Source organism: Mastigoproctus giganteus, chromosome 3 (assembly GCF_048544385.1).
Source record: "Mastigoproctus giganteus isolate SK-2022 chromosome 3, ASM4854438v1, whole genome shotgun sequence".
Lineage (NCBI taxonomy): Eukaryota > Metazoa > Arthropoda > Arachnida > Uropygi > Thelyphonidae > Mastigoproctus > Mastigoproctus giganteus.
In genome coordinates, this window is record NC_143577.1 from 224,578,914 (window position 1) to 224,602,538 (window position 23,625).

Consider the following 23,625-nt stretch of genomic DNA (forward strand, 5'->3'; position numbering starts at 1 on the left):
CCTGTTAAAATCGTAACTTATAACTGAAAGCAATCCAGGCATTTCCCTTGAATATATAGATAAAAAAAATGCATTGTGATTAATCAGTTCACATACTGCTGTCACAGCTGTTCCCTTGTTTCCCCTTCATGCTGTGTGCGCTTTTCTGCCTATTGGATTGTGCATATTTATCTCTTATCTCGGTTTTTTTATTTTATTAAAGCATCATTTTGTCAAAATATCACTATTTCCTTTATTTTAGATGTATATTCATATTTTTCAGACTCCAAGCTTTGTATGTGCATTTTCAGCCTTCTAAGTTCATGAAAAGTTTAAGAATTGTGAAATAATATGGGCTTTCATGGACAATTGCCAGTTGTAGCCTTCTGAAAAGCTATAATTAAATATTAGAAGATGGCATGACAATGTTTTTTGATATTTATTTGCTTATAATTATTTGATGGTAATTAAAAGCAAATATAAATTAAACATGCCTACATGTTTCATTTATATTTGCTTTTAGCTTTTTTATAGTTATGTTCTATTTTTTAGCTTTGATGTAGTTATTTTGTATTTTTTAATTTTGATTCAGTTATAAATAAATAAAGTTTCTATTTATACTGTAGGTGACCACATAGGCTCAGAGGAGTTTACCAGATAGAGAGAGAGTATAAGAACATCAATGTATTTAGCAGTCGACTGGACTAGAATCACACTCTACTAAAACATGTGTATTATTGTACCCTTATGTTTGACCACTGACTACAGCAACCACATATCAGAATCAGTTATGCCCAGTATTCCCAGATGGTCAACCTCCCAGGTTAACCAGGCCTAATGCTATTTAACTTCTGCGATCAGACAAGAACCAATGCATTCAGCCTAGTATTATAGTGCCATATTTTATGAATTTAATCCAAATGCACTATACAACACCACTTTTCAATAGCCCAGGTTTTGGACTATTGAACAATCCTTTAAGTTGCATTACAGAAATTGTCGATAAGTGACAATTCCTGTAATTCAAGCTTGTTTCTTTGCATTCAAGTAATTCAATTTCTGTAATTCCATCTGCATGTTGACAATTCCTGTAATTCAAGTTTGTTTCTTTGCATCATTTTGTAGACACTAATTCTTGAATGAGTGTCTACAAAATGATGCAAAGAAACAAGCTTATGTAGCACCAGCCAAAAAATTAAATAAAATAAAATCACCAATCCCACCGTCCCTTCCTTTCTTTCATTTACCTATTTCAAATATTTATCCAGTCCCTCCTTAAATTTGTGTAAATTTTCAACCTTCACAAAGAGTAGGTGGGATTCACAAGCTGTCACTCTTTGACTAAAGGAAAATTTTCAGACATCCAGTCTACAATTATTACTTCTCAATTTAAATTTACGCTCCCTTGTGTATCAAGGGAGCATAAATCGTTGCCCTGCAGATACTTGCAGGGCAACCCAACCCAAACCATAGTTACAATGTCTACACACTAACTTACAAATCTCAAGCCTCTGTTGATGAAGATACCTCCTGTGTGCCCTTAACCAATCTTGTTACTCCTCTCTATACCCTTCATCATCAGAACCTTTAATGACTCCAACCAACAGTGTACAAAGTTTTATTTTTATTTTTATCAAGTTCAGATGAAAATAAAAATAGGACAATGTATGCTTAAAAACTATTGGTTTAAAAAAGGTAAAAACAAAATAAAAAGTAAGGTAGAGTATAAAAGTTAAACATAAAAGCAGAAATAAAACGTGTGGCTTTTGGCCTTCCAGGATGTTTTTGTCAACCATTAAAATTGTAAAGTAAAGCTAAAACAAATGATTGAATGAAGTGGTATTGGGGCAGGATGGGAGGGTCATATGACTGGTAACTAATTGTGCAATATCCTATGATTCCAGCTGTGATCCTTCTGAATTATGACTTGTTCACAAATGGGGTTGATGCAAAGGCCTGAATTGCGATTGAAGCAAGCAGGGGTGGTGGTGGTGGTAATATAAAATTATTACAGCCAACAGCAGTGATATAGCTGACACCATGATCTACCACATAAACTTGATTAGGGTCAAGTGCATGTTCCATAATCCAAAAATGTGTAGCCAGTGGGGAATCCTTCCCTTCATGGATAGAAGTTAAATGTTCATCTGTGAGGTCCAGAAACCACCATTTAGTTTGGCTCATATAACATTCATTGAAGCCAGGACAGTCTATGTGATAAACCACCCTGCTCTACATAAATAATGGCAAGGGTGAGTTCACCTGCAGGGCAACTGACAAGACATCGCAGGCTGGAAGTTGGATGCACTGGATTCCTACTCACAAGATCCTTGTGATGATATAAGAAAGGCCTGGATAGAAGGGAATAAATACCATGGCTGATGGTGGAGGATTTTGAGGGCACAAGTCTGGGGAGAGGAGCTGAATCTGTTCAGTATCATTTCAAGAAATGCACATTTGCAGAGATCGGGTCTTATGTGATCAATCTCTTGTTGTCTGGATGTGTGAGTACTGCAGTGAGACCAGACACAGTGTAATAATGCTTGAGCAATGGATGCCTTGTGTGCATATGCATGGGCTGTGGAAAAGTGCATAAATTGGCCTGTACACATTGGTTTCCTGTACATGGATGTCATTGTGGTGGCCTATGTACTTGACTATGTAATATGTCTAGGAAGTGGAGGGAAGAATTTTCTCTGTACCCTTTCAGGTCCACATCTTTCCTAAAATGAGGTGTCCAAGTCTGTTTGCAAATTCAAGATACAAACTAACCATTGCTTTATGTAATGGAATAATCAACTCTTTATGTCTACTGGAAAAGTTTTTGTATTTTGATAAAACTGCATGTACTGACCTAGCAGCCTGCCTACACTGTTCAGAAAACTTTATAATCAGATTGTATTGTTACTCTAAAGTCCTTTTCATTATCTGCAACGTTGAATTTGGTGTTACTTCTGTGGTATATTACTCTAGAATTACTGCTAACCAAGATGCAAGACCTTTCACCTAAGCTAAGGACCTCGTAATCTGCCTTACCATGCCTAATCCCCCGAGTAACTATTACATACTAATGTATATTTACCATAGGATTTTCCAATATTACACATCAGTTGCCATTTCCCAGCCCATCCAGACAATTTATCTAGGTCATATTGAAATAACATACCGATTACTTTCATTAATCACCCTGCCCACCTTTGGGCTATCAGCAAACTTAGATGATTAAACTTGTAATACCTACATCAATATCATTAATGAATATTAGAAACAGTAGGGGACAATAAATCAACGCTATGAAACCCCCACTCGTGTAGATCAAAAACCATTTATAACTATTTTCTATCACTATCACTTAACCATCCCTTTTATCCATAGTAGTAACTTGTCTTTAATGCATAAATTGCTCCTGTGCAACAATTGTTCATGTGAGACTATATCAAAAGCATTATTGAAATCTAAGTAAATGACATCAAAGTTATTCCTTCTATCCATTCTTTACTTATAATCTTAGTTGTTAATTAGATTAGTCGAACATAATCTGCCCTTAAAGCCAAGTTGTGATTCCTTATAATTCCATACCTGTCCAGTTGATTGTACTGTATTGCATTCCATCCTTAACTAAAGACTCCATAATCTTTCCTGGTACAGAAGTCACATTTACAGGTCTGTAGTTGCTCATCTCACTGTTTGAACCACCTTTTTTGAAGAGGGGACACATTTGTACATCTTCAATTTATAGAGACATTATTTGAATCAAAGGATACTCTCTCATTATGACAGGTAAAGATTTGCTTCCTTCAGTATAATCAAATACATTTTACAGCCGCTCCCCAGCTGTAGAATGTGGATTGCTAAGGCAACACTTTACAGACGAACGGGTGATCAGCCTTTGTTTCGAGACATCTTGGCCACCCCGATCACCGGACCTCACCCATGCGACTTCTGGTTGTGGGGTTTTTCGAAGAACCAAGTGTACCGGGAAGGATGTCAAACTTGGCAGATTTGAAGAACAGCATTGTGCTGGCTATTCCAGTTGACATGTTATGTTCTGCTATAGAAAATGCTGTTCTTCAAATGGAAACTGTTGTTGATCAAAATGGAGGACACATTGAACAGTTGTAGTGCTGTTCAAGTGATTTGTATTGCCACAGTGCCATATAGTGACAAATTTTGTAACTAATTTTTTTTTCCCAATAAATGGCAAGCGCATTCTTTATTGTACCCGTTGTCCAAATTTCTTTTCACTAAGAGCCTTAGAACTTGCTCCAGAGCCCTCTTCATAGGGATACTGTAATTTTAACAACCCTGTATTAATGATAAACTCAAGATTCTTCATGATGTTGACCAGGGTTTTAAGAAAAAAGATGTTGCAGAGAAATATAGCATACCTGCAAGCAGTTTATGTACGATTTTAAAAAATCGAGAATCAAATTTAAATGCAATTGAAGGAGGAGCAGACAAGAAGCGAATTAAGTTGTGTATATACGAAGATGTTGATAAAGCTATTCTAAAATGGGTGCAAATGATATGTGAAAAGAATATACCAATATCAGGTCCAATAATTAAGCAACAAGCTCTGAAATTTGCACAGTCCCTTGGACACAGAATTTAATGCGAGCACGGGGTGGTTAGATAAATTTAAGAAGCACCACAGAATTGTGGAAAAGGTTATTTGTGGAGAAAGTGTTACTGTAAGCGAAGAAGATTGCAACAGTTGGAGGAACAACATCTTAAAGAAGATTTTGGAAGAATATGAACCTAAGGATGTTTTTAATGCTGACAAAATGGGTTTATTCTTTAAATGTTTACCTAATAGACCACTTGCTTTTAAGGATGATAAGTGTTTTGGTGGGAAACAAAGCAAAGAAAGAATCACTGTGTTAGTTGGAGCCAATATGGCAGGAAGTGAAAAATTAAGACTTTTAGTCATCGGAAAATCAAAAAACCCAAGATGTTTTAGAGGCACAAAATCTTTGGATGTTTGCTGCACCTTTAATAAAAAAGCATGAATGTCAAGTGATATTTTCGAAGAGTGGATATTAAAACTAGACAAGCATTAAAACTGACAACTGTCCGGCACATCCTGCCAGTATTTCTGCCAAACTTAAGTGTGAAGTTGTTGTTTTTACCACCAAACATAATGTCAAAACTCCAGCCATTGGGCCAAGGCATTATTAAAAATTAAATTTCATTATCAAAAGAGAATAATAATGAAGATTGTCAATGTGTTACAAGAAAATAGAAACTTGGAGGTTACGATTAACCTTAGAGATTGCATCTCTGAACTGGCAAAAGTTTGGACAAACTATGTCACTGAATACACTATTCAAAATTGTTTTTTCGAAAGTGGGATTTGCATTGCACACAGAAGTCGGATGAACAAGGTGAACTACCCCTTTCACAACTGAAAAACTTTTGTACATTATTAGAATCGGCTGGAAACATCGAAAATGAAATTACACTGGATGATTATGTTTATATAGATCAAGATCTGGCTACAACAGGACATCCAAATGAAGATGAAATACTGTTGAACAGTGCTAATAGATACAACCATGTTCATGAAGAAATTAACTATGAAGCTGAAGATGCATTGCAACAACCCATAGAAAAGCCAACTCACAAAGAAATGATTCATGCTTTTAAAATGGTTTGTCTGGGTCTATAGTTTTGTGAAAACTATAATAATGTTCCTGATAATGTTTTTAATGCTCTGAATAAATTTTTTTAATTTGTGATACTTACGGTGAAAATTGTGTAAACGTAATTTAAATAAATTTAAATGTGCAGACTTTAATTAGGTTTTTAATAAGCTTTAGTTTTATTTATTATTTCATATTACTTTTATGGGAAGAGAGGAGAATAGAGAACTAGCACATGAAAGAATGGGATTTATTTTTAATAGATAGTTTTAAAATAAATTAACCTGTAAACTGCACACACATCTTTCTGATTACTATGAAAACATACTTTGACTTGGTAAAACAAGTTTCTTCAATTAATTTTTCTTGGTCTACAATTATTTCTGTTACCTAAAATATTCTAATAGTGTTCCCTTGTTTTGTAAATATTTCCTTGTGATTTTATAGTTTTAATATTTTTAATTAATATCAATTATAACTTAAAACTAAATATTTTAAATCAAACTTGAATTTGTATTTTTATAGGTCATTGGAAAAGGCTCTGAAAAAGGTGGAGATGGTGTCTGCGAAGAGAAATATCTCATAGCAACTTCAGAACAACCCATAGCTGCTTTTCATAGGGATGAATGGATAGCAACAGAATCCCTTCCAATTCGATATGCTGGGTTGTCAACTTGCTTCAGACAAGAAGTTGGATCTCATGGTCGGGATACTCGTGGAATTTTTAGAGTTCATCAGTTTGATAAAGTAAGCAAATGTTTTTATTAGAATCTCTCTCTTCTCCCCACTCCCCCCCTTTTTATAAAATATTTTAATAGTGTTCTTTTGTTTTGGTAATATTTCCTTGTGATTATTTCCTCCTTAGATTATAACAATAAAATATTATTACAAATAATATTTTATTGTAAATTATTACAAAATATTACAAGGAATTATTTTCCTTGTAATATTTCCTTCTCCCCCCCCTTGTGATTTCAGGCGCCTCTGTAACCAGGTGGGAAGGAGCAGCAGTGCATAGCACAGGCTTCTTGATTAGACCGGGGTTCGAGCCCATCACCACCAAATACGGAGGATGCGGAAAGGTCAGGGAATGACCACCGCATATTCCCGGAGCAATATGGCCTTAGTTGCTAATGCTCCTAAAAACCAAATAACAACAACAACCTTGTGATTTCCTTGTGACATGTTATGTTCTGCTGTAGAAAATGCTGTTCTTTGAATGTAAACTGTTGTTGATCAAAATGGAGAACACATTGAACAATTGTAGCGCTGTTCAAGTGATTTATATTGCCATGGTGCCATATAGTGACAAATTTCGTAACTAATTTTTTTTTTTCCAATAAATGGTGAGTGCATTCTTTATTGTACCTGTTGTCCAAGTTTCATTTCAGTACGAGCCGTAGAACTTGCTCCAGAGCCCTCTACATAGGGATACTGTAATTTTAACAACTCTGTATTAATGATAAAGCAAGATTCTTCATGATGTTGACTAGGGTTTTAAGGAAAAAGATATTGTGGAGAAATATAGCATACCTGCAAGCAGTTTATCTATGATTTTTAAAAAATCGAGAATCAAATTTAAATGCAATTGAAGGAGGAGCAGACAAGAAGCGAATTAAGTTGTGTATATACGAAATTTTTGATAAAGCTGTTCTAAAATGAGTGCAAATGATATGGTTATAGTTTATATATTTTTACGTAATATCTTTTCCAACTTAAAATTAGTTATTCTAATGTTGGATTATATATTACATATATAATAATAGTGCACCCTTGATATAACATTTGTTGGGGGACAACTTTAACATTTACATTATAAGTTAACCAAGTTGTCAGTTTTTTTATACTGACTGTAGTGCACTGTCTGCTAAACAGTGCACTTCTAGGTTGTGCAAGAAAGGATGATGGTGGTGATTTTGATAAAAATTATTTACAAATATTCAAGGTCAGTACTGAATATTATGCTGTAGAACATCAGTCAGTCCTTTGTGAATGCCAACAAGTTCAGTAGTAGGCATAAATTTGAATACCTTTAATGACCCAAATGTCTTTGCAAAGCAAATATCTTTTTATTACCTTTCAGCTCCCTTTCTTCTTTCAGTAAAGTATTATTGAAAAGTAATATAATTTTGTATTATTTCTTTCAGTTGGGTAACTGTTATGGGTACATTTTTCATAGAACTGTACAAATTGTAGAAAAAACTGTAAAATTAAAAATCATTTACAAAGATGAGAAAACATACTTACCCTTTGTCCCTCCACTTCCACAAAAGGTGGTGGTGTATTTTAAACAAATTTTCAATGTCATTTATTTGTCCTTTTTATTCATATATTCTAACAGGTTGAACAGTTCTGTATAACTTCACCTCATGATGATAAATCGTGGGAAATGTTCAATGAAATGATTTCAAATGCAGAAGAATTCTGCCAAACTCTAGGCATTCCTTATCAAATTGTAAATATTGTTTCAGGTAAGTATATTTTGATTGTTTTTCTTAGCAACAGTTTTTCCATTTTTAGAGTATATAAATTTTAAAAGACATTCTAAAAAATTTAACTACTAAAGATTTTTATATGATGAAATTTTGTCAGTGAGATGCCATCTTTGATGTGAATCTGAATCTTAGGGGAGGCCTTGTACCAAAGCCACTGGTAACCATGATTTTATATACAAAGCATCTTATTTACAGTTGTAATTTAGTTGCACCTGTCAATTATTATATTATTTTTGATTATTCACTGAATAAAATATTTCCAACCTAAATTACCAATCTAGAATGGTAATTTAGGTTGGTAATATATAATTTTGTATAAATAGCAATTTTATATAAATAAGGAATGAGCAAACTTAAATTAGGCATTATTGGCCTTGTATGTAATAGTAATAGTATTTGCCATGCAGTGCAAGGGGGCGCCTCCGTAGCCAGGTGGGCAGGAGCATCAGTGCGTAGCACACGCTTCTTGATTAGACCGGGGTTCGAGCCCGTGACCACCAAATACGGAGGATGCGGAAAGGTCAGGGAATGACCACCGCATATCCCCGGAGCAATATGGCCTTAGTTGCTAATGCTCCTAAAAACTAAATAACAAACAAACAAACAAAGCAATGCAAGGAAGCTACAAGCTTTTGTTGCACTGGCAAAAAAAAAAAAAAAAAAAAAAAGGTAGATAAAATACAAATTATATGCTTCCCTCCTCACATAGGTAATTATCCAGTTGACCTTTGGATTTATTCAAACTGTTATCCTAAACCATCTGTGAGAGCAACTTGTTCCAGTAAACAATGGCTTGCTGGCTAAAAGAAAACTTCCTTCAATCTAATCTAAACCTCAACCCCTGTAATTTGAATTTATGGCCCCTAGTTCTGGAATTATTTATAACAGTGAAAATTCCACCATTTGTTTTACTAATCCCTCTCAGAGCTTTATAAACCTCAATCAGGTCACCTCTGAGGTGCCTGGTTGCCAAGCTCTATAGACCACATAATCAGAGTTTTTCCTCATACAGTTATCCTTTTGCAGATGTCACCATTCGAGTTGCCTGTCTTTGGACCCTTTCAAGAAACTTAATGTCTTTCTTCACAGTATTCCAAATGAGGTTTTACAATTGCCTTGTAGTGGGATTAAGACCTCCTTGTCTCTACACCATGGGCTTTCCTGGCTGCCTGGTTACACTGCTCAGAAAACTTCATATTTGCCTGTATCATAACTCCCAGCTCCCTTTCTTCTTCCCCTGTTTTAATTCAACACCACCAATTGTATAATTTATTTTGGGGTTGCTTTTCCCCAAGTGTAAGATCTTGCATTTAGCTGCCACTTCTCTGACCATCTTTGAAGTCTGTTCAAGTCATCCTGAAGGAGTGCTGCTTGGCACTGATCATTAACAACCCTACCAATTTTTTTTACGTTGTCTGCAAATTTTTACATCATGCCTTCTATCCCTTTGTCAATGTGATTTATGAAAATGAGAAACAACAGTGATCCAAGAACTAATCCTTGGGGGGCCCCACTCCCATTGTTATGCCAATCTGAAGAATATCTATTAATCAACTTTCTGCTCTGCAGCCATTCAGTAATCCATCTTAGAATCTTTCCAGTAATCTCAACATGTTCCAACTCATACATAACCTCTCATGAGGGACTGAGTCAAATGTCTTACTAAAATCCAAATAAACTATGTTGAAATTGTTCCCTACATTCAGCTCATGAGTAAATTTGCCCAAGTAGCTTACTAAGTTCGATAAACATGACTTTCCCTTAACAAAGCTATAGCATTCTGAAGGACACACGTCTATCAAAATGTCCCTGAATTGCACTTTTAGTCATTGCTTCTAAGATTTTCTTTACCACCTAAGTCAGACTGATATGTAGTTACCAGCTTCACTCCTAGATTTGCCTTTATGTGTTGGCCATACATTGACACTTTTCCGATTCTGACCTCACTCATTTCATATGGTTCGGCCTCACTTGCGCAGCTTCTTCTCAGCATGAAGGGTCTTTAGTCAGTAAAGACAGATGCAAAGTACGTGTTCAATTCATTTGCAACATCAGCTGGGTTATCTAAGTCTTTCCCACACCCAATGCACAAGAGTCTGATCTGATTTGCTTTTTTCTTCATTGTATTCACATGCATGAAAAATTACTTGTTTCTATTCTTTGCTCTCTTAGCCAATGCTTTTTCATACGCAGCCTTGGCCTCCATAACCTTGTTTGTGGTACTATTACAGATCAACTTGTAACTGTTGTAGACTTCAGTACTTTTTATTGCTCTGTAACTATCCTATTCTATCTTTTTCTGCTCTATTTGACCAGCCAGCTCCACAGTCATCAATTTCAGCATCCTCCTCCTGCAATATTTTCTTAATGGTACGTATGTGTTCATGGCTTTTATGGTTTTTGCTTTAAAAGTATTCCATAATTCAAATGTATTCGCACTCGCTCGGCAGTCTGCCCAATTAATAGATGCCATAAAGTGCCTTAAATTGTCAACGTCCTCTCATCTAAAGTTAAAACCCATTACTTTACCCTTTACTTTTAACTACTGCAACATCTTTCTTCATCTTCCAACTGATGATTGCATGCTCACTTTTTGACAATGATTCCTATACTTTAAGCCCTGTGATGTCATATGATTCATTAGTAATGATGAGGTCAATTATATTTTCACTCCTAGTACTTTCTCTAACGTACTGGTACAAATAATCTAGGTCATTTAAAAAAATGAACTAGATTATTATTTTCCCCAAGGTGAATTTCCTTCCCACTTATTCGAATCTGGGGCAGATTAAAGTCATCCATAATAAGACATTCATGCTTGCTTGCTTGTCCATTCCATCTGCACCTAGAGACACTTGTCATACTCTTTACAATCGTCTTGTCTGTAGATTACTCCCACTTTCATTATACCTTTGCTTCCAACTAACTCATACCACACAGATTCTGTGCTGGTAGACAACTTCAGACTCATCAAAAGCTCTTTTCACATTCAGTCTACTTTTGACAAGAAGCACAACCCCTCCACGCCTTCTATCATCTCTCTTTCCTAAATACATTATACATACTATAGTGGAACTTGTCATCACCAATTTCTGAGTGGTACCATGTTTCTGTTAACTCTATTATGTCAGCATTAGTTGTCCTAACCGGGAATTCAGATTCAGCCATTTTATTGACAACACTCCTGACATTACTGTGTGCACAGTTAAGGCTAAGTATCTTCTATAGGTTACTACCCTGACATGCCCCTTGAAGTTATTTAGGTTTGTTTCCCTATATCTTTACCTTCCCCCTCACTTGAAATATTGCTACCCTTAGAGCATTTTATCAACATCAGTTGTTGCAGCAAGAAACAAGAATTCTTGAGGTGAGTGCAAGCATTACTTTGATCCATATCATCAGATAAATGCAGATTTACATTACCCTTCTCCTCCTTAATTAGCAGTTTCCCTGAACCCTTAAGGTATCTTCAATGATACTGGAAAAAATTCTTGCACCACCTTTGTTCAAATAAATATCATCTCTAAAAAATAGATTCCTTCTACCTACAAATGTGGGCCACACTGATAAAAAATATCCTCCTGGAGCCATTCAGATTCTCTCAAGTCTTGAGTTAATCTACAAGGCTCTCAGAATATAATCCCTCCTGTCTTGTCTGGCAGAATTGCATTCTGCCCTAACGTTGGACATTTTTTCAGCAGAGTCCTATATTTGTTCAACAGATAGCCAGGTCATGTATATTTAATATCATTAGTGCCCACATGAGTAATAATTCTCTCTTTACCTCACTTAAAATCTGACATTCTGTTGGTAACATTATCAATTGTTGCTTCTGGCAAACACACTCAAGTTCTGGTCCACCTATCTTTATTACAAAAAATGTTATCCATTTCCCTGACAGGAGAGTCTCCCAATAAAACTAGATCACCTTTGACCAGAGCAGTCTACACATAACTATTCTTTTGTGGGACCTGAATCAGGGGTGCATCGCTTGATAGGTCATGAGATACTCGAGTCCCTGACAAGCTCCCAGTTACACTTTTTTCTAGAGCAAGCACCTGTTTCTTCAGTGACTCAAATATTTTTGTAATGCACAAGTTCTAATTTGAGATTGGTACACTCCTTACATTGGGTGCAAAGAAAAGAATCGTCAGTTCAGCTAATTCTGTCTACTAGACCAACCTTAGAATATATGCCACAGGCTATACAAGTGAAGTCACAACACACTGGAAATGCCTGCAGTCATTTCTGTCTGAGTCACAATGTCCTTGGACTTTTGCATTGAAAGTGAACCTTGTAACAACCATTATTTAAGTAAGATTTGACCTTTAGAAAGATTATGAAATTTAAATTTACGGTATATTATAGAGGAGAACGGGCCTGTGGTACTGGATTCCATGATTTAAGAGAGTAATACCGCACATCCAGTGGAAACAGTAACTAGATTTTAATAAGTAAGTTAAGTTAAGATAATACAGGAAGCTTTCAGGGTAACAAACCCCTTCTTCAGCAAGTGAAAATAAACGCATACAGAATACTAATAAAATATAGACATTAGAGATAAAATAAATACTAAATGAGCTCTGCATGCTCATATGACTTTGAGAGTGTGCACATGACTGCAAAATTGTTCAAACATTCATTCACTAGATCGGCACTCATTGTTGGTGCACAGACATGTGTGGGATTGCTGCCAGCGTTTGTCGAGTTTCAAAACTGTTGATTCTAAGATAGGGTGTAGCCTTGTACCCTTGCAGCGATTTAAGGCTTTTGGACAGCTTGATATATTTAACGATTCTAACCAAAGGTGGTGACGGTAGTGTCGGGATTAGTCAATCACTTCACAATCGCGTCTGGGATTGATTAAGGTCATGATGAGTTGACCAGAAATGTTCCGCAATTGCAGAGTGTGCATGTCACCTAGGTGAATCAATCTATCATGTTCTGCGAGGCAATCCTGAAGGCATCGTGAGCTCTTCCCTATATAGCAACTGCCGCAATCGTGACACGTTACACAGTATACTATTCCACTACTTAAGAGAGGGGCGATGGGAGTTTTTACATTCAAGACCAGAGAATGTAAGCTCCTACCAGGGAGTTGTATGCATTTCATGCAGTACTCATGTAGGATCTTAGAAATCTAGTCCAACATGCCCGGATAGTAAGGAATATAGGCAGTGGGTACACTGTCACAGGGAGGGGGATGGCCTTGGATGAGTTTCAAGTTCTTGTGTTTGTAGCAAGCACTTGCAACTCAAGTGGCATTTGTAGCATGGTTTGGGTACCCACAATTGACTAGGTCAGCTTTTACTCTGGAAATCTCAATGAGGTGCGCCTGGCTTCCTCTTAGCTGGAATGGCTCCAAGCTTGAGAGAATAGAGCTCGTGCAGTGCTGTTTAGATGAAAAGGGGCACGGGCTGATCTGTAGTTAGTAAATTGCCTGCGCTACATTGGCTTACAGTACTCCAAGGTTTCCAGGCGTGGGCCCACTCGCTTCACTAGAACATCCAGAAAAGAAAGGGATCTGTTCACTTCTAACTCTAAGGTGAACTGGATGAACGGAGATAAGGAGTTAAGGTACTTTAACAGTGTTGCCTCTGAACTATGTGGGATGATGGTGAAGATATCAACGTATCTGCACCACATTGTAATCGGTACAGGCGGTTTTAGGAATATCTGTTCCTCCATCACAATGTTAGCAACGGTGGAGCTAACATCGCAATGGAACTTTATGTTAACAAAATATTACAGAAATGTTGCAAAACTTTAGCCCCTAAAGAAGTTAAATTTTAGCTACTTGGCAAAAGTTAGAGTTCCTGCCAAAATATTGATAACAAAAGCCATCTGAATATTAAGCTGCAGCTATCCAAATACTTCACAGATTTAACTACAGTATACTGTAGAATTTAAATTAACAAAGTATTACAGAAATTATACTGCTGACAAAACTTTTAACCACTGGTGAAATTAAAATTAAGCTACCCAATGAAATTTGCTTATTTTTTTTAATGGAAACCCCAAATACAAGAGGCATTAGAACCTTTAGTACTGTGCATGAGTTGGAGGTTGAGAAGATGAAAGAAGATATTTTTTGACATTTGACTTGAACTTCTGTAGATTGTAATTTTCAGGAAATACGTATGAATGAAGGTTGTTCCAGAAAACAGAAGTTGAATGAATAAATGAGGAAGAAAAAAAGTTGGTTCTGTGAGTTTGGAGTTGGACAGTAAAAGGACTGCTTTGAAAGAGAGAGTGGGAATTATAGAAGCCAATTCAAAAGAACATTGCACATGGAAATATCTATAGAAAAGGACTGCAACAGAAACAGAACATCTATGAGACAAAGAGTGAAGAGACTCTGTTAGAGATGAGTCATTAATTAACCTAACTGCCATCTTTTGAATGGAATCTAGAACCCTGAGAGAAGTTTTGGGGGCACCGCCCCAGATGTGGAAACAATATACCATGGTAGGGTGGATTTGCGGTTAGTATAGGCATGAACAGCTGTTTAGAAGAAAAGTAAACATTAGCCAGTATATCACCAGTGGATCGACACTGTCAGAATCCATACTGGCAATTGTTGATCAAATGGAAGGTTTCTAGATTGTTTAAGAGTTAGCAGTTAATTGATTTCTTCATTACTTTAGAATGAGTAGAAGCAATTGTATGGGAGGGATTTTCCACCCTTTTTAGCAACTGGCTGGATATGAGCAAATTTCCAAGCATAAGGAAAAACACCTTTGGAATAAAATAGTGAAAAAAGGTGACACAGAACAGGAGTAATTTCAGGAGCACAGTTTTTGAGAATAAGTGGAGAAATACCATCAGGACCTGAAGCTTTCCTAGCATCAAGATTTGTCAAAATCTTTCTGACATCCTTTTGGTGGAAACACACAGGAGGCATCGAATAGAGCGTATTGGGAATGGTGGGAGGTGGTTTACCAAGATCATTAATACACAAGTTAGAAGGACAGTAGAATGCTAGCAGGTCAGCTTTATCCTTGGCTGAAGTAGCAATAGAACAGTCTGGTTTTGACAGAGGTGGGAATAGAGATGGGCAAAATTTGTGACCAATAGCTTTGGCAAGAGACCAGAATGCTCAGCTACCTTTTTGACAAGAAGCAAGTTTTCCACTCTTAGCCTGATCAAAATCAATTTTGGAGTGATTAATAACTGCTTTACAATTGTTTATGAAAGTTACGAAGTTCCCACCAAAATATCAAAAGCAAAGGCTATCTGAATATTTAGCTGTAGCTTTCCAAATACCGATCTAAATAGAAAAATAAACTAACCAATGTGACTAAAAATTCAGACTATGTATTAACTACAGTTTAGTATATTGAAATTAAAAAAACCTCAATTATTTCAAAAACTAATTGCTATGAAGAGCTTCGGAAATACGCAGCCACATACACTGTAGCCTCAGTCCTAGAATCCAATGTGAGGAAGGGTTAGTAAGTCAGTCACATAGCAAGTTAATAAAAAGAAGCAGTAAACTGACCTGAACACACATTTATTTTTCAATATAATCATCCAAAACATTTATACACTTATCAGTTCATAAAATTCTGGAAAAGCACTGTATATAAAAAAAAAAAAACTGTTGGTTGCAGTTGTAACTAGTGACATACATCAGTGATGCTCAGTCTTTTATGTCAAAGAGCTGCAATCAGGATGTTCTGAGACTCCACACACTCTGTAAGTAAAGGATTGGTTTAATGCTGTACTGTTTTGCTCCATAAGAACTAATGAAGATGCATGGTGTCTTCCTCAAAAAATAACTTGAATAAGCTGCAGCATTGAACTTAATAAAAAATAATTTTTAAACTTTACATCGAATTATGGATATCAATAAAATAAAAGAATTTACTATTTAAACTTATAGAAATTACCTCGAAGCACATGTAGCTGTGACGTGTATACTAAAATGTTGGTGTCCATATGTCTAATTTGACTAGCAGTATAATTTTCAAAATTCTTTCTTGGTCTGGGTAAGATCTTGCCAAGAGTCAGATTACCCCCCCCCCCACACACACCATCTATACTGAGCGCCTCTGCCATCCATTATTTGCAACCTCTGCATTATCAGAAATACATTTGCCACCAAGCTGTTTTTTAAATGGTCCAAATACATGTAATAGTTTCAGAAAATAATGTTGCACTGTGTTATGTTTTCTGTCGTGACTGTCTCGAGATACAGTTGTCCCTCTAGTGATTTTTAATCAAAGGACATCATCCATTAGGTAGTTGGATCTGTTATTCATTAGAAACTTGAGTGCAGTGCTGTGACCAGTTTTGGAACTATTTGGGTCCATCAGACAGCAAATAGCCTCAGTCCACAACCTAGTACTCTACTTTATTAAATTTCTGCTTTGGTTGTATGTGGCCTACTAATATGGGTTTATTTTACATGCAATAAAAGTTACATTTCCAGTAAGTTTTTCTTCCAAATACCAATTAGCTGCTTATCTAGATTCTGTGCATTTATTCACTGCTTAGTACAAGGTTGCTAATTGAGGCTATCTTTCTGGTAATGTAACCAGATAATTCTGAAACAAGTCACAAGAGTGCCTTTGAGTTTTTAATGAATAACAGATTCAATGTTGTTTGATGCTATTCGATTGAAAACAATGTTACTTTAGATCAACTCGTGGATCAACTCGTTAGTTGGGCGTCTCCGTAGCCAGGTGGGAAGGAGCAGCAGCAGTGCGTAGCACACGCTTCTTGATTAGATCGGGTTTCGAGCCCGTCACCACCAAATACGGAGGATGCGGAAAGGTCAGGGAATGACCACCGCATATCCCCGAGCAATATGGCCTTAGTTGCTAATGCTCCTAAAAACCAAATAACAAACAAACAATAACAACTCGTTAGTTATTTATAGAGGGCCTAAACTCAATCTGAGTTACTGTCACTGGAGGGACAATAGTGTTTCCAGACAGTCATGATAGAAAAACATAATACAGCATAGTATTATTTTTGGAAACTATTTCAATACCTGCATTGAAATAATATTCCACTTTGTTAAATGAAAAAATTTAATTGCTGGGAATGAGGTTGAGGCTGTGGGGCAGGTCAAGAAGTTCCCACCCATAGCATTAATTGTCTCTGGGGTTTTATGGCCATGCATTGTTGTATAACAGCAAAACTCCACATCTCGATAACCCAGGCTGTTTTCTGAGAATTGAGTCCTTAAGGATTGAACTCCAGAGGTACCTTCCTGGTTGTAGCACCGTTGGTATAATCACCGTCCCCCACCCACACTGAGTGGAAAAGAACAGAGTTCGAATTCTGTCGATAAACTGAGCAATTTTTTAGTCTTTTTCACAGCATGGTCAGTTAGTCTGTCTCAGGCGAGGGTAGTTTTTTTTCCTCCCAAAAATTCAGGTTTTTTTGTCCAGCAAACAACCACAGAGTACACTCAATTTACAAACATTATATTCTGCACAGTATGGCCTAAGTTGCTGATGCATGTAAAAAACCCCTAAACAACAACAACATCTGGAGATACCATGAATGCTGTAACATGATGCAGCATTCATGTTATCTCTGGGCATTTTAAAAAATGCATAAGAAGAAAGCCATGACAGTCCCAAAAAACAGTCACTATTATCTTCTCTGCTGACAGTGCAGCCTTGAACTTCTTGTTGGGATGAGGATGTATCCATTGCATTGATGCACTTTTGGATTCAGGTTGAAAGTAGTAGTAGTGGCATGTGATGCAAGAAAGCAAGTGTATGAGCTTATGCAGCATCAGCCAAAAAAAAAAATCACACCATTGCCTCCAAATGCCTGTCCAGTTCCTCCTTAAATTTATTCAACCTATCAACTTCCACAACGACAGATGGAAGTTTGTTCCAGCAATTAACCACCCGCTGGCTAAAGGCAAATTTCCGCACATCTATTCTACATCTGTCTTTTCTTAATTTGAATTTATGCCCCCTTAGGTTCGTAATCTGAACAAGTGGAAGGATCCCATCCGAATTCAGCGTACTCAACCCATTCAAGGCCTAATATACCTCAATCAGATCACCGCGCAGGTGCCTAGTCTCCAGCCACTGCAATTTGCAGAACTTAAGCCTCTCTTGGTAAGAGGATCCCTTCATTCCCCTCACCAATCTTGTTGCCCTTCTCTGTACACGCTCAAGTAAATCTACATCCTTCCTAAAATGAGGCCTCCAGACCTGTACGCAGTACTCAAGGCGTGGCCTGACCATTGCCTTATACAGAGGGATAATCACCTCCTTTTCCCTGCTAGCAAAATTCCTATATATCATTGACAAAACCCCATGACCTGCCCTGGCAGCCTGTCTGCATTGCTCAGAAAACTTCATATCTGACTGCACAATTACTCCCAGGTCTTTTTCATTTTCTACCACCTTAAGTGTAGTACCACACAGTTGGTACGTTTCTCTGGGGTTACTTCTACCCATATGCAGTACTTTGCATTTGTCAAGGTTAAACTTCAGTTGCCACTTCTTAGCCCATCTGCCCAAATTATCTAGATCCTGTTGCAGTAGCACACTGCCATTACTGTCATTAACAACCCTGCCAACCTTTGTATCATCTGCAAACTTCGACATTAAGCCTGATATACCTTCATCAATATCATTGATAAATATACAAAACAACAGTGGACCTAACACCGAACCCTGTGGGACTCCACTAATAACATTAGTCCACGAAGAGCAGCACCCATTGATTACCACCCTCTGTCTTCTCCCACTTAACCATCCTTTTATCCATTGTAGCAACTTACCCTTAATACCATTCTGCTCCAATTTGTGCAATAGTCTTCCATGCGCAACAGTGTCAAAAGCTTTCCTGAAATCCAAATATATGATATCAAAATTATTTTTTGTATCCGGTTCCTTTGTAATCACATCATAATATCCTATCAAATTTGTCAGACAAGACTTTCCCTTAACAAATCCATGCTGTGTCTGAATTATTGCTGCAGTCTTGTCTAGATGATCCTGCAATGCATCTTTAACCAGTGACTCCATTATTTTACCCGGAACAGAAATTAAACTAACTGGTCTGTAATTACTCGTGTCACCCTTCAATCCCCCTTTGTGAATTGGGGATACATTTGCACATCTCCAGTCCGTGGGAACCTCCCCTGAGTCCAAGGATGCTCTCATAATTATGGCTAAGGGTTTGCTTAGTTGCTTTGCCACCTCCTTTAATATAACTGGATAGATCCCATCCACCCCAGGTGCTTTTCTTATGTTTAACTTCAACAATTTCTCCTCCACTTTGCTTTCAATTATTCCAAAATCATTAAGTATTCTGCTACAATTTGACAACCTTCTGCCATTTTCAAACCTTAATAATTCCTCATGTGTGAATGTAGATGCAAAATACTCATTCAGTTTGTTTGCTATCTGAGCAGGATCATCAACAGTCGAACCATCGATGTCAAGTGGACCAATCAGATTCATCCCCTTCCTTTTAGAGTTTATATAAGTAAAGAAATCCTTGCTGTTTTTCTTAGCATCTTTTGCCAAGGATTTCTCGTAATCTGCCTTCGCCTGCCTAACCTCCTTTGTCACCTGATTACAGACTAGCTTATATCTGCCATAGGCTTCTGAGTCGCTTGATAATTTATATGCATCCCATGCATTTTTCTTCTATATTACGAGTCTCATTAGTTCATTAGATAACCATTTAGGCCTAAACCTTGAACAATATTTCTTAATAGGTATGAAACTTTTAGTAGCTTCCACGATTAATTGCTTGAACGCTTCCCACTTCGAATTTACTGTTGGTAACATCGTCAGTTGATCCCACTGTACAGAATTTAAAAACTGTCAGAGAGCACTGTACTTACCTTTACGGAAGCAAAAACCCTTTCCTTTACCCCTGATGGTAATTAAATCTTTAAGTAAATCCCATATCAGTAAACTGTGATCACTGCCACCTAGTGGTTCCTTTATCTGCAAATTCTTAATACACGAATGATCACTGCTGATAACCAGATCAAGAGTATTACTTTCTCTGGTTGCCTCTCGAACATGCTGCTGCTGAAAACAATCATCCAATAAATCCGCAAAAGTCTGACTAGTATGTGAGTGACCAACCCACAAGTTCCAGTCAATATCTGGGAAGTTAAAATCCCCCATTACAAGACATTCCGATTTACTAGCCCACTCTATTTCTTTGTACAAGTGTTCATTGTACTCATTCGAGTCATTAGGCCTATAACACACTCCTACTCTTATTTTTGCTTTCGCAGTGCTTATGTCACACCAATCTGACTCAACAGTGCACTGTTCATCTATATCAACTGGATGCACTTCTTTTGATTTTATGTTTTTCTTAATTAACAGCATAGTGGTGAACTCATGTTTCCATTTTTGAAACAGTGCAACAGTTGAAAGTTAATGCAACAGAAACGATAGAAACTGATAGAAAAGATGGGAAACTTTTAAGGCCATAAATTTTTCAGAAACTTTCCAATTACAATATTTTTTATTTTATAATTTTAGGTTGGCACTACATCATGGTTGTCAGGCCTATTCATCTCTTTTTATTCTCTGCCTGAAACTCAGGGGTTTCTCAGTTGAGTAAATTTATCACTTTCTATCCATTTGAAAAGACAAGTTCATATTCCATCATTCAGGGAATTATCAAAGTATTTTCAAGGAGAGCTGAGTTGATCTGTTTAAACAAGATCTTAGTTTCCCAAATTCTGTCACTTTTCAAGCAGACAAACATCCTTAGAATGCACGCATGCACACTGTACTAACACAGTTTTACAAACAATTTTTGTGTCCACTATCAGTTTTGTGTTTGATAATGACCTACTACCATAGGAGGCATGTTGCTATTTAGATTATGAAGTCAAAATTTTGAAATAATGACTGTTTTTTTTTTTTTTAAATAAAATTCAAGAACAAAATGCTTTATCACATAAAATTAGTGCAATCTACTTTTAAAATTAAAACTTCCCAAATTATTTTAATATATACTTTGATTTTTTTTATATTATGTTCTTATTTTGTAGGAGAGTTAAATAATGCGGCAGCAAAAAAATATGACCTTGAAGCTTGGTTTCCTGCTTCTGGAGTTTTCCGTGAGTTAGTTTCATGCTCTAATTGTTTAGATTATCAAGCTAGAAGATTACTCGTCAGATATGGGCAGACGAAAAAGATGAATGCACAGGTAATTTTTTCATTTTGAGATTTTCCATTATGCGTAGCTTGGCCGCACTCTCTGGAACTGATAGAAAATATGGGAAACTTTTAAGGTCATTAAATTAAAATTTATTAAATTAATTATACTGTTGGCAGTATCCAAGAGATCCACACTGTAGACAAGTTTGTCCCTTGTAGCCATCCTGTTCTAGAAGTTTTTGATAGGAGATGAGCTTTTGTCTACACTTTTCTCTCTGGGAAAGATAAAAATTTTTTCCAGTTGATTCAGTAGTTATTTTAGAGACTTTTTAATTTAAAAATGTTTTTAAATAATTTTTTATATTTAAAAAAATTATTTGTAATCTGGATTTCTATATAATATAAAAATGCAGGTTATGAATTTTAGATTAAAATATAATATATGTAGATAATATGCCTGCATAGTGTTATTAATAAATTACATGGTGCACAGATTTGATTGGTCCTGTATGACTGGCCAGCAGTTAAAACAGTTTGTGCACCACTGCTTTTAATATCTCCTTTTCTTTGTCAGCCTTGTACCTGCCTGCACAGATGCCAACTTCCTGAACTGCAGATTTAATTGCAGTTGTACTTGTGTGAACAGTGTTAGTTTAAATTTTACTCTTTGGTTAATTTAATTTACCTAGCCCCTGAGGAATGAACAAAGAATGGTTTTTAAATGTGTGACATTGTATCTTTTACTAGAATATCTTAACAGTTGATAAATTATTGCCTAGAGTGCAGAGAGTAGTTATTTTTATACTGTATTTTTTTAATGTTTAATATAACTTGCTCTACTATAAAATCAATAATCATATGGTGTAAAATATAATAAAAAATAGAATATAGTAAAAAATTCTTTATTATAAAATTATAATAAAGAATTGTAATTAAATTAACATATTGATGAATTTAATAATCACAGGATGTATGTCTTCCTGCTATAGTAGGCTCACAAACCAATACTTGCAGAGCAAAAAAGTTTTCTTCATGTTATCATCAGTCTTCATGTTATCATGGGCCCAGTATTGGATTACAAATAAATAGTATTTTCCCTTTTGAAAAGTGTTACTGCCAGTGATATGTAATAAAACTTTTTTTTTTTTTTTTTTTCAATACAAACTTTGTTATTAAAAGGTACTGTTATTATTAACTTAGTTAATCTTTTCATAAGTATGAAACTTTTGAAACTCTTTTATTTTTAAAGTTTTTACAATGTGAAATTCTCTTACACTGCAAATTTATATCATTATAGTTTAATCAAATTTGCACTGATCTAGCACTTGCCTCCCTGCCATCAAGTGCACTAAACGTTTGCCAACCAAACATTAATTACCACTTAAACTTGTGTAACTTTTGCTGCATTATGTTCCTGAATATTTGCTTATAATTTGATTTGTTTAAAATTAAATATGAATAAATACAATTACTATAGATACTTGATAAACTAACCCTGTTCGAAAACTTCAATCAAAGAAAGGTAGCAGGTTACATTCTTTTGATCATCAAGAGTCTGTAGCAAATGATGACATCATGAAGATCTCTTTCGATATTACTGCTTATTTCAACATTGTGATTAGAATCCTCTATGATTCCTATTGTTTCTTTCACCTACATAATGATTTCTCTTAACTGTTCGAGGTTCAGGCTCTTTGAAGAGGTATTGGAGATTTCATAATCACCATCATCCCTTTCATTTTGCATTTTTGCCTGCAACTCATTCAAAATTGTTTGTCATCATGGCTTTTCTATGAGACTGCAACATCTCATTCACATCCTCACTATACATTTCCAGGTTAAGGTGTTTTGCCATGTCTAAAATTTCTTTGTGGCCTTTTATTGCCTTTTTTTTTGGAAATCTCCACAGTCACAGACAAACTGTAGGCAAAGTTTTCTCCAGCTTGCTTTCTTGTATCATTTGCTACCACCACCACTGCTACTACTATTAGCTTCTAATTTCATTAATATATAAATAAATTTTCTGTTCGTACTTTGGATGATTGCAGTAATCAGGAGTGTACAAAGGAAAGAGTTTTTGCTTCCGTAAAGGTGAGTACAGTGGTCTCCGACAGTTTTTAAATTCTATACAGTGGGATAAACTGACGATGTTACCAACAGTAGATTCTAAGTGGGAAGCATTCAAGGAATTAATCGTGGAAGCTACTAAAAGTTTCAGACCTATTAAGAAATATTGTTCAAGGTTTAGGCCTAAATGGTTATCTAATGAACTAATGAGACTCGTAACAGAGAAGAAAAATGCATGGGATGCATATAAATTATCAAGCGACTCAGAAGCCTATGGCAGATATAAGCTAGTCTGTAATCAGGTGACAAAGGAGGTTAGGCAGG

At 36.1% G+C, this 23,625-nt stretch overlaps 1 protein-coding gene across 1 annotated transcript in view; it reads left to right on the forward strand.

Annotated features, from left to right (window-relative positions):
• SerRS (Seryl-tRNA synthetase) overlaps positions 1–23,625 on the forward strand; it is a 71,114-nt gene that overhangs the window by 34,778 nt on the left and 12,711 nt on the right. Inside the window, exons 7-9 of the mRNA XM_090370899.1 lie at positions 6,147–6,368; positions 7,963–8,092; positions 21,126–21,283. Coding sequence (XP_090227025.1) covers positions 6,147–6,368; positions 7,963–8,092; positions 21,126–21,283 — 510 coding nt within the window. The remainder of the gene's footprint in view (positions 1–6,146; positions 6,369–7,962; positions 8,093–21,125; positions 21,284–23,625) is intronic.